The following is a 12259-nucleotide window of genomic DNA, read 5'->3' on the forward strand; positions in this document are numbered from 1 at the left end:
ACAGTGATTGCATAATGAGATGACTGAGTCGTAATTTAGACATAATTGATCTAAAAACTATTATTAGCAACTATGTTTACTTCCTGTGATATTATTACATATGAGAGGGAATGTACTTTAAAGATCTCCTATCATGCTATTTTTAGGCATATATTATGGGTATCAGATATATAAAAATATATAAAAAACATGTCTATGATGTGTTTTGCTCAAAATACCAAACAGATCATGCATTTTAGACATCTGTTAGAGAATGGCTGATTCTTTGCTGGCCCCGCCCCCTTTTGAGCAGCAGGAACACAGTGAAGTCTGTGACGAGCTGTCTGCTCTGCCATATCATGTTCCAAACCACTTCAAGGATTATTTCTGAAACAGAATGGAGCTCAAATGCTTTTCTCTTGCGGGTTTACCGCAAGGTGAGTTCCTTTTTTTATTTCCTGCTTTTTTACACATACTCTCTCCAGTGCAGGTTAGCTCTGAGTATTAGCGATGCTTGCTAATGTAAACAAAGACCATATCACGTCCAAAACACTTCGCCATTGTTTCTGATAGCAAACCGTGGGTGTAAAGCCAGCCCACTTTTCTGATATTACGTCATATCGGACGCAAATCTGGATCAGCTCCTTTGTACCATACAAATGCCTCAAACGCCTCAACCTCCACACCATATATTCCCATTTCAGTATATAAATAAATCAAAATCAGAAATACTTTATTCATCTCTAAGGGGTAAATTGGGTAATGTAACATTTGGTCCCATTGTAGAGCAAGATTATTAAAAAAATATGAATGAGAAATGTATTTTTTTAAAGAAATGTATATAAACACAAATTAAATATTAAAGTAATAAATTCAACATAACAATTCAAGGAAATTGACTGTATTGGCACTGATTATGAGCTTAGCAGTATTTGCAATTTATAGTTGCAGTTTAAGGGTGTTCAATCTTATCAAATGTTTTAAAAAATGTTTGTGATATTTAATAAAAGGAAACAATTTGGCCTGATCTGTAGTATTATAACGTATTCAACACGATTAGGCAATTGCAAATGTGTGTGTGTTGAAAATAAATGTGTGCAAACAGTGTAGGCTACAGTGAAGTGTGCCTTAGATAACCCATCTTTTAGGACTTATTCACACACACACACACACACACACACACACACACACACACACACACACACACACACACACACACACACACACACACACACACACACACACACACACACACACACACACACACACACACACACACACACACACCTGCTTCAGGATCCCAGCAGCCATTTCATGGCCACAGTCGAAGATGATGTGGAACTCCTTCCCCCTCTTCATCTCTTTCAGCAGCGGCTTAGCATCCTTAGAGTCTGCAGGCAGCTGGCGGATCTTTAGCCGGATGTTGTATCGGGACGGAGCCTTTATGAGTTCTTGCAACCGAATCAGACCTGTCGGGAAAACAACAAAGGAAAAAAGGATGTTTTAGTTTGCCTGAAGAGTCTGTGTTATTTGACAACGTTGCCATTCTGAAACTGGTACAGTCCTGCTCCCATGAGGGCAATATTCTCCTAAATATATGTACATACATTTACACAGTAATTGAGGTAAGAGCTACAGATTCATTTGGCAGTGGTTGTTTTAATTAGACCGAGGATAAGAAAGCTGCAGGGGTATTTTTCTGTCGTCAGTTTATTTCGAAATCGTTTTCCTTTAACCTTCCCTGCCCTACTCTAGAGTAAACACAACATTTTTCTTTCAGTGCCTTCCTATTTCCTCTTTCACCATCTTTGTCCCTGTCCTCTTTGTCCATCTAATACTTTCCATAATACATTTCAGCAGTATGCTTCACGTCAGTATCGGCTAGGGATGGGAACGATTAATCGAATATTCAAAATTATTCAGGTATTCGAATATGAGAATATGAGTTATGAATATTTTTATTGTAATTCTTTATTTATTTTTTTGGGAAGGGTGCCTAAGTTGATTACATATGATCAAATGGAATAATTCAATGTATACGACAGTGCCATAGCTAAATGTGTTAGGTCTGTGAAAAAAAAAAGGTGTGTTTTGCTCCGCTCACCGGTCCCTCACAGCGGGCAGAGCTGCAGGTGCTGATCTCTCTCTCGCGTCCGGTTATACTTCACTCGCGTTTATGTCTAAATCCATCAGATCTAGCTAGTTCTAGCTAATGATATGGCTGCTGCCCCTCCCTACACGCAGATCACACAGACTCAAACCTCATCTTATGCCCACATTCCAGCTGAGAGGGTCTTCTCTACAGCTGGCCTGATTGTGAATCGTCTCCGCACCCGCCTCTCCCCTGAGCATGTAGACATGCTCATATTCTTAAACAAGAAGGAGTATTGAATAGCTGCATTCTGTGCAGAGGCCCTGTTATAGGTTGTTGATCTCTGTTGTAATAGGGTTACGTTACCCTAACCCGTTATGTTGTTCGTGTATGATCCCTCTTTCATTTAAAAACCAAGTTATGTTTTAAGCATGAAAGCTGTAGGCCTATAGCTGTCAACTGTTCAAACTGTTATCACCAGTTCAATACATTTGACAAATTCAACTTGGTTTCTATACTTATTTGAACATGTATTTTTTTTTTTTTTCAAAATAAAAAAAAAAAAATGTTTTTGGAAAATGTTTTCCCACATTTATTTTATTTTATTTATAGGATATGTACATTTCGGTTAATCGGTTAACCGTTTCTTTGGGGGTCGAATATTCGAATATACATTTGCTTTCAAATTCCCATGCCTAGTATCAGCAGGCCCTGACCCAACTATACAAAGAGTGGAACAAACACACAGAGCTCTGTCTGGACCGTATTTAAAGGTACGATCATTGTCATCCGTGCTGAAATGTAATTCATTGTAAAACAAATGTGCTGAGTTACCGCCATTACATCTCGACTCTAATTACAAAGCCTTAAGTGATCACAGGTAATTAATCAAATTACTGTTAAGTGAATTCACACTGACTAAACCAGATGTTATTTTTAATACTAGCCAGCCATCAGTCCCTAAATCTACAAAAAGTCCCGTCGGCCACTCAGCAGTGTGTGTCTCTATTTGCCCACGGCCCACTGTCCCCAGCTGTTGGCCCTGTGGCATTATTTGTTTACTTCCTGGTTCCAAATGAGTGCACTGCACTGTGGGAAACCAGCCCGCAGCCAGTCAGTGCTTTCATTAAATCAAACACTGATGATCATCCCCCCCGAGTGTTGACCTGTGAGACACCGGCAGTGTTCCATTTAACCATCGCGTGATGGAGTGACTCCTCAGCTGTTCACAACATCTCAGCTGGACACAACACACACACACACACACACACACACACACACACCCACACACACACACACACACACACACACACACACACACACACACACACACACACACACACACACACCACACACACACACACACACACACACACACACACACACACACACACAGTGTATGATATAAAGAAAGCAGACTATAAGGGTTTGAACTTGTGTCAAAGAGCTCCCAGTGGGGAACCAGATGTGTGTGAATATGTGTAAAACAACCGTGTGAACATGTGATTGATGTGGTGTAGCAGTGAGTTTATGCGGTAATGAGTGACTAAGCATAATTTGATCAGTGAGATTTCCACCAATGGATATACAGTGGGGTTAAAGACAAACAAAAGACAATTTATCATTTTATATTTCACAACCACAAAGCTCAACAAATCTTGTCACCTGCTCATATCTTTGAGGACATACAGTATATATATAACCAGGTGGATTTCATGCATTAGGACGTTTTTGAAATGTTCACACACTACAAAAGCAAAATGCATGCTTGTTATGAAAAGAGGTTGTCTGAAGAACAATACCTGCATTTTAATATTTAATCTCCGATAGGAATAGTACAACATTTTGGAGAACATGCTCATTTATTTCCGTTTTAATGACAGCATAAGTGTTAACAGAAGAGCTGGAGTCAGACTTAAACTAGCCTAGCTTAGCATGAAAGGAAATTAGTCAGCTTGCATGGCACTGTGCAATGTTCAAAAAGGTGCAACAAGTCCTCAAACTGAAATGATAAAATACATATGTTTCTTGTCTGGGATCCCTATAAAAAGGACCACATTGTTTTTCAAATACATTACGGTTGAATCTGTTCTCTTTAGCTCTGTAGTTTTGATCTGTACAAATACAGATATTTGCAGGAAATATTTATTGCTGAGAACTAAAAAAGAAATATGAATTTGCCTCAATTGACTGCTGCACTTGCTCATCGTAAACACATGTCAGAGCTTTCTGCATGGCTATCATACCTTTCCATGAACTACAGGCACGGTGATGAGAAATCTAGAGGCGAAGAATACTGGAGAGGGTGAAAAGGGTTGTCAGCGCTGATCAGTATTGACGGTGTTTAATGCCCAGCGACTGCTCTGGCTCAGTTGTCATCTTGTGTTATTTTCATGTATTTTTGGACAGATTAAATTGTAATCATCTTTATATTTGTGTGAACCAAATTGTAATTGTAATTCCACAATTCTCTTATTCCACCAGTAATTGAGCTTATTTATTTTTCATTCATGCCATCTCTCTGTGCTGCATGAAGAGACCCCTCACTGTGGGCAAAGGGCCAGAGGTGTGGACTCAATTCACTTGACTACAGTCAAAATCAAAATTACTTTCAACTCTGTTTAGACTTCCACACCAACAACTCTTGAGTCTTGAAAGATCTGATCCACTTTATGCAAATACTTTTTTTTAGATTTTACCAAAGAACTGGCACAAGTCCTGTTTAAATCTTAAACAAAAGCCAGTGAGTGGCATCTGATATACAGTACATGACAGATGGAGAGACACATGGACAGATGGAGCCATGCTGATCCATTTAGTCCCTCCCATGATTCCACTGGGGTGGCCACCATGCCTGAAAGATGGTTGATATGCCCAAGAAGTGAGAGTAGAGCAGCTCAAAAATGGCTGCCACTTGCTGGGATATTGAATAATCAGCTGTATTTTACCGGGCTCAGGCTCAATCCAAACCGACCCCTTACACCCTAACTCTACCCTCCACCTTAAAAACCTATCATGCTATATTTAAATGATATATTGTAGGGCCATACCTATATAAGGTATATTTATATGTTTCTGTTTTCGAAATACCAAACAGATCATGCATTTTAGCCATGCCTCATTTCGCTCTATGTGCTGTTTGCTGTCTACGGGTCTGATTCTGCTGACCACGCCCCCCTGCAGGAGAGGGGAGACGTGCTCTGATCAGCTGCTGGGCTGTCAGAAGAGGGGGAGAGAAAGAGATCTCCGTCCTCCGTGTTTTATTATAGCCAAAGACTTTTGACCAGCACTTTTCTAATTTTGTCCGGAAGATTTAAACTTTAACGGACATCTTGACCGGCGAAAGTAACTGAAACTGAAACTCTGCCGCACGGTCCCATCGTTCCTTGGAAGAGGCGGAGAGGTGGGTGTTTGTCATCTGCTGGTGGACTAACCGGAGAGAATGACAGTGCTTGCCTCGACGGGGAGGGATTGCATTGAATTAAAGCAGAAGGAGCAAACGCTTGCCTCGGGGAGGGAGAAAGAAAGCCACAGCGGAGAATAAACAGAAGGGTAACCATGGTAACGAAGTCTTCTTCGCTGCTATTGTGGCAGACTACAGCGCCACTTACAGGCCTGGCATATGTACTACAGCGTCTCCAGCACTTTCGAACGGCAATGGCCGTGGCTGTCTCCTCCTGATTGGTGGAGTTGGCCCAATAGCCGTAGCGCCACTTTCCTGACGTCAGGACAGTGTTCAAATCTGGATCAGTTTTTATCAGATCCGTTGCAGCCCCTTTTTTTAGAGATTTGGGTATGGAGGAAAATAGAGAGGGTTGTGTTTTCTGACACTTGGTGAGTTCACTGGAACACCGGGGACACATATTCATGTATAAAAGACGTACAAAAGTGCATTTTGCATGATAGGTCCCCTTTAAAGAAGGGAGCTCAGCTGAGAGCTATCATTTCTAGGTTCAATTCTCACAAAACACAACATCCCCTTCCACTGCTACGCCGACGATGTACAGATCTATCTGCCACTCAATTCAAATGTTAACTCATTACAGCTATTGATGGACTGCTTAGCAGAGATCAAATCCTGGCTGAGCCAACATTTCCTCAACCTCAATGAGAGCAAGACTGAGGTTATCTTTTTTGGACCCCAACCTCTAGCCTCCCAGGTTGATATTCTGGGCTCCCTCAAAAATAATATCCTCCCCTCTGTCACGAACCTTGGAGTGACCTTCAATAGCGCTTTTAAATTCGATAAGCAGGTCAGCAGCGTAGTCAAAACCTGCTTTTTTTTAAATACGACTATTGGCCAAGACTAAGTCGTTTTTATCGTTTGAGGACCTGGAAAGGGTTATTAACGCCTTTGTTACCTCGAGGTTGGACTACTGCAATGCTCTGTACGTGAGTATGGACCAGGCGTCAATTAAACGCCTGCAGCTAGTCCAGAACGCAGCTGCACGTCTACTCACTGGCCACAAAAAGCGTGACCACATCACCCCAATTCTGGCCTCACTGCACTGGCTTCCAATTCGGTTCAGAATTGATTTTAAAATCCTTTTATTTGTTTTTAAAGCACTAAATGGGCTGGCTCCGGCCTATATAGCTGAACTCCTCCAGCGCTACACCCCAGCAAGAGCTTTAAGGTCTGCTGACCAGCTGTTGCTGATAGTGCCCAAGACCAGGCTCAAAACCCGAGGGCACCGAGCCTTCGCAGCAGCTGGCCCGAGGCTCTGGAACACTCTGCCCATCCATGTGAGGTCGGCCCAGACCCTAGGGGTTTTTAAATCTACTCTTAAGACACACTTCTTCTCCCTGGCCTTTTAGTCAGAGCGGAGCACGACTCCTGACTTTTCCCTGTGTTTTCGTTTTAAATATCTGTTGTAATTTATTGTCTTTTATTGTGATTATAGAAATGTGTTTTTATGTGATTGTAGTTTTTATTACATGTACAGCACTTTGGCCCGACCAAAAATCGCTTTTAAATGTGCTCTATAAATAAACCTTGATTTGATTTGATTTGATTAGAGTGAGACGACTGCAGTCACTTCCTCACAGAGTGAGAGGGTGTAGGGCCTGGTGTTGAGTTGGGCCTTAATTTGCATGTATACAGACAGCAATGTGTGTGTGTTATACGTGACTTCAGTCCAATCTCATATGAGCGCTTGATGTTGCGTGAGCTGTCTCAGGAGAAAAACAGCTTCCACTGCTGGAGTAGCAATCGCTGCTTTACGGTTAGTTAGTTAACATCGATAAAAGCAGCCCGTCACATCTGACTGCTGCACCTGCTCATCATAAACACATGTCAGAGCTTTCTGCCTTTCCCTCTCACTCCCAAGACTTCCATTCTGCATGGCTGAATCCTCCTTCATTCCTTTCCAAAATCTACAGGCGCGGCGAGGAGAAATCTAGAGGGGGAAATACTGGAGTGGGTGAAAAGGGGTGTCAGCGCTGATCAGTATTGACGGTGTTTAATGCGCAGCGACTGCTCTAGGATCCATATTTAACTCCACATGAATATTTCATCCCCTCTAAGCGTTTATTAGGAGGCCGTCTGGGAGCCTCCTGAGCGTAAAACAGATTGGCCTGCCTGTGATAAATATCCTTGTAAGGAAACGGCCCCTCAAGCGTTCCCTCGCCAACTCCCCTCCGAGTGCAGGGCAACAAGGAAGAAGAGTTCCTTTCACTGGGCTGCTCAATCATGATCGCTCGCATAGTCACTAAAGTGATTCGCTGAGAAGGCCTCTCCACAGCGCTGCATGATGGGAGTAATGGCTGATTTGTCGCTGAGCGGCAGACTCCCGGGGTCAAGGTTAATACGACCCCTTCCTCATCAGCTGGCTGATTTATGTTCAATTAAATGCATGTAACATGTTGGTGAAAAATGAAAGCAGGCCTGCAGTCAAAAGGTACAGGAACGCATGCCGCTGTTCCCTCGCTAAAAATAAACGTGTGAATGTGGGCCAGTCACAACAGTAGACATTGTCTTTGTTATTAGCTACCCATAGTCCTCCTGGCTCTAAATCATCTGAGCTGAAAAGAGTCCACCGCCGGAGCCACCACTCTATTTTTCTGCAATTAGCTCTACACTGCACTTATCTCCCTCGCCACATGCCACAGTGGCTTTAAAAAAGTTTTCTGCACTAAAGGAGTTGAAAGTAATTTAATTGGGAATGTGAGCAAATACTTTTGGACCCTATTTGAATTGATCTATTGCACATGGTGTAAAGTGCGTAGCGCAAGTGAGGTGGGCGTGTCGGACTGCGCTTTATCTAGTGAAACAGGTGGATACATTTTCAGTTTCTTAACTAATCACAGGGTTTTTTTAGGCATAAAATGAATCAAACCAATGAGAGGGTCATCTACCATTCCCTTTAATAAGCACATGCACCTTCACCTGATGGATTGTTATTATTTAAATGGCTCAGGAAACGGACCTGCTAATGCGTGAAGTAAAAGTGTGCCAGCAGATGTTTGTGGTCCAGGGCTGTGGACTTTCTTCCTCCGTCATATGCATTTTATTTGAGAAATGCACTGTAAACTTAGGGTGCAATGCATGTCCAAATGAGCCTTTAATTATATTAAATATCATCATTTTGATACGTTTTAATTAATAAAAGGATTTACGAGACAGGTTCGCAGGCGGTCACTGCTACAGAGGCATTGAGCAGGGACAGAAAAAGGGCGTTTAAGTCATTTTCAGAGGACGTTTACAGTAAAATAGCACTCACAGACTCAATATGACATGTGGGGGAATCCTCTGAGTGACAGACAAAATGTGCTGCTATAGAAATGAGTGCGGTCAGCGAGTAGCTCTGAGAGCGTACTGTAGGTTGAGAATACAGAAAGAGGATCTTACTTCATTATATTCCATTATATTTTAAATTGTCTCCTGCCACCTGTGTTTTCCTCTATCTCACTTTTAATGATGGCAGTACAATACTGCCACATCCACTTTAGATCCAGGTCAACGGCTCAATCCCTTCTGCTGCCTCCAGATATGATGCTCCTCACCCCACCTCGCTGTGGGAGCAGAAAATGACAACTTAATGCTCACACAGTTAAGGGGTCTGCATCGGTCTCTGCATCGGTCTGATGTAAAGCACATGCGTTTACAGATCCACATACTACAATGTGGAGTTCCACACCATTTGGCTTTGTATTGTATGTTTGTATTATTTAAAGACGTATTTTTCTTCAGTCTTTTTTTTATTGCATATTATCTGAAGTTATTGATGACAAATACTGTCATCATTACTTCATAAAGCTACAGTACATGTTACGGTAGCTTCACAAATGTGTAAAAGAGAGACAATCCACATCCTCATTAATACACACAGTGTTGCATTTGTTTGTGTGTGTGTGTGTGTGTGTGTGTGTGTGTGTGTGTGTGTGTGTGTGTGTGTGTGTGTGGCTGGTGCCCCACGAGGACCAAAACGGGTTGTATCCGCATATTTCTCTTGCGTATAGCCCTTTTTGCCACACGAGGCCGTAACTAAACGATAGAAACGGACCCCGCAAACGACAACGGGTCCAAAGGTGGATAGATCTGGGAACGGAGCGCTCTGGGGGGTCATACTGTACGGCTCCGTGTGATCGCCTCTATATGATAATTTTATGATAATGATGACGCAATAGCCCTGCCTCCCCCCACCTCTGCTGCTCACCCCCGCGTCAAAGTAAACTGCACACTGAATTCAGATTATTTATCTTTCTCTCGATATGGACATAAACGCGAGTGAAGTCTAATCTGACAGGACGGAGACACGCAGCTCCTCCCGCTGTGATGCAGCGGGAGCAAAACACACACTTCAAGTCAGATCATCACCCTTAGCTATTTTAATTACCTCTCAAACTACCTAAACTAGTTATAAATATGTTTATTTTTACTGTCGGGTCACTCATTACTGGATCAGCTGCTGCATGAGACAGACACTGACACTGTCAGAAGAGAGGAAAAAGAGAGGCTCCGTATATTTTATTATTATATATCATTATATAGAGTCGTTATTCATTTGTTTTAAAGCTTAATAAATAACAAAGAAGACCTTTGACCGGCACTTTTCAAATTTTGTCCGGAAGATTTAAACTTTTACACACGTTGACCGGCGAAAAACTCTGCCCGGTTCCCTCGGCCCCCACCGCGGAGAATAAACAGAAGGGCAACCATGACGACCATGCTTCTTCGCTGCTTTTGTGGAGGAAAACAGCGCCACGTACAGGCTCGGCATATGTACTGCAGCTTTTTCCAGCGGTTGGAACTAAACGGAGCTGTCTCGTGTGAACAGACACTATCCGGTGTATATTGCGTGTGGACGGAAGCTTTTTGGCGATTGCGTTTGCGTTAATCCTATGCGTTTTGCAGTATGCGTTCCCGTGGGGCACCAGCCTGTGTGTGTGTGTGTGTGTGTGTGTACCCTCAACTCCAAAAAGGCAGCTGAAGAAAACTAAAGACATATCAGGACAATGACAACGAAAGCTCTACTTTGATAGAATCAGATTTGAAGGAGGCTTACATTGTAAAAGGATTTAAGGGGTTTCATGAGTGTCCTGCATTTTTTATTCAGGTCAGAAGAATGTCATTGCCATTGTAGCGTATCTGCATATGACAATAAAACCTTTGAATTTGAATGTGTATTACCCAGTGTTGGGCAAGTTACTTTTAAAAAGTAACTAGTAATAGTTATAGTTACTGCTCTCAAAAAAGTAACTAGTTACTTTATTAGTTACTAAATTATAAAAGTAACTAGTAACAAGTTACTTTACTTTAAAAATAATAACAATACAAATACAAGTTTTTGTGTTGTTGGAAAAGGTCTTTCTGCACTGGCCCTGCTTTCACTGCTTTCACTGGTATTTTGCTGACTAGTTCTCTGAAGGCAACAGACTCGACCGTTGCGATGGGCAGCATGTCCTCAACAACATACCTGGCATATCTGTTTAGTTGACTCTGGGTGTCATGTGGCGATTTAAAAAAATTGTTTTTAGGCTGTTTAGATGGTGTTGCTCCATCTGGGTCACTGCCGGTGGTTGAGACGGTGGGGTCTTTGGCGACTAGTTTTATAGCCCCATGTACATTAGTTAGGTGCTTCAGGAGATTGGCATTGCTGTTATTCGATGTGGACAATGCTTTCTGTCCTGCACACAGTTTACATTTGACCGTAATATTTTTTGCGTCCTTTATCCCCACAAATTAGAAAATAGTGGTTATATCTCCAAGTTGTAAATGTGCTGCTGCTCTCGCTGATACTTGCATCTGCCATTGTGTGTGTGTGTGCTGATGGTGGGCGTTGCCGTGTATGTGTGTGTGTTAGCAAGTGTTTGTGTGTCTGTGTATTTTCCCCATAAGGCAAGACCCGCCCAACTCTGTCTCTGATTGGCTTACCCTGAAATGTTACCCCGCGTTAACCAATCATCACTCCTCTCTGGTCACTTTCACTTTTCCATGGTACTGTGAGAGGACATCACTGTATTCGCCTGTAATGGCGCATTTCCACTACACGGTCGGCCTCGGCCACACTCGGTACGGCTCGGTACGGCTTGGCCGCGTTGGGCCTTAACAGGGCCGACTCACTTCATGCTGCGCTTCCATTACAGTTTAGGAACTGGGGTAGTTACTATAGTAACGCAGTGTAGGCGGAGCCGTGACGTCATCTTCAATGAGAAATCCAGAAACACAACACAGCCGTTAGATGTGAGCACTCAGAGCTCACAGCTCCTTATATATGTTCAGAAACTCGACAAAAGTTAAACAAGTACACACCACAGACTGCCTGTGTCATGGTGAATACAGTCGCTGCTTTATTTATGTCTGTATAGGCCGTTGTTGTGAGTGTGGACGGTCGGGGCATATACTGCGTTAGCTTAGCCAATCTCCATCTAGAAAAACACGAATTTTAAAAGGTTTTTCGCCTGCCGTCTGTCTGCAGACTTGACAAAGCATTAATTCATGGTTTTTACTAACCGGTATCAGTATGTTGTTACTTCGGCATCATTTTGAAACGTGTATTACAATTAAATCACGGTCAAATATGTCCATCTTGTTGTAGTTCTAGCCCTCTTGCCAGCGCTCCTCTCTCTAGTTTAGCATACTCAGCCCGACTCAGCCCTGTTTGTTGGCCCCGATAGAACCACAATTTTCTAGGGCCAGAAAAGAGGGGGAAAAGTGGCCCCGCGCCGTGCCGCGCCGGAACGAGGCCT

At 42.7% G+C, this 12259-nt stretch overlaps 1 protein-coding gene across 2 annotated transcripts in view; it reads right to left on the reverse strand.

Annotated features, from left to right (window-relative positions):
• Nucleotides 1–12259, reverse strand: part of grik2 (glutamate receptor, ionotropic, kainate 2) — a 274277-nt gene that overhangs the window by 168149 nt on the left and 93869 nt on the right. For both annotated transcript variants that reach the window (XM_034115672.1, XM_034115673.1), the window contains exon 4: nt 1267–1448. In XM_034115672.1, coding sequence (XP_033971563.1) covers nt 1267–1448 — 182 coding nt within the window. The remainder of the gene's footprint in view (nt 1–1266; nt 1449–12259) is intronic.

This window comes from Trematomus bernacchii, unplaced genomic scaffold (genome assembly GCF_902827165.1).
Source record: "Trematomus bernacchii unplaced genomic scaffold, fTreBer1.1, whole genome shotgun sequence".
NCBI lineage: Eukaryota > Metazoa > Chordata > Actinopteri > Perciformes > Nototheniidae > Trematomus > Trematomus bernacchii.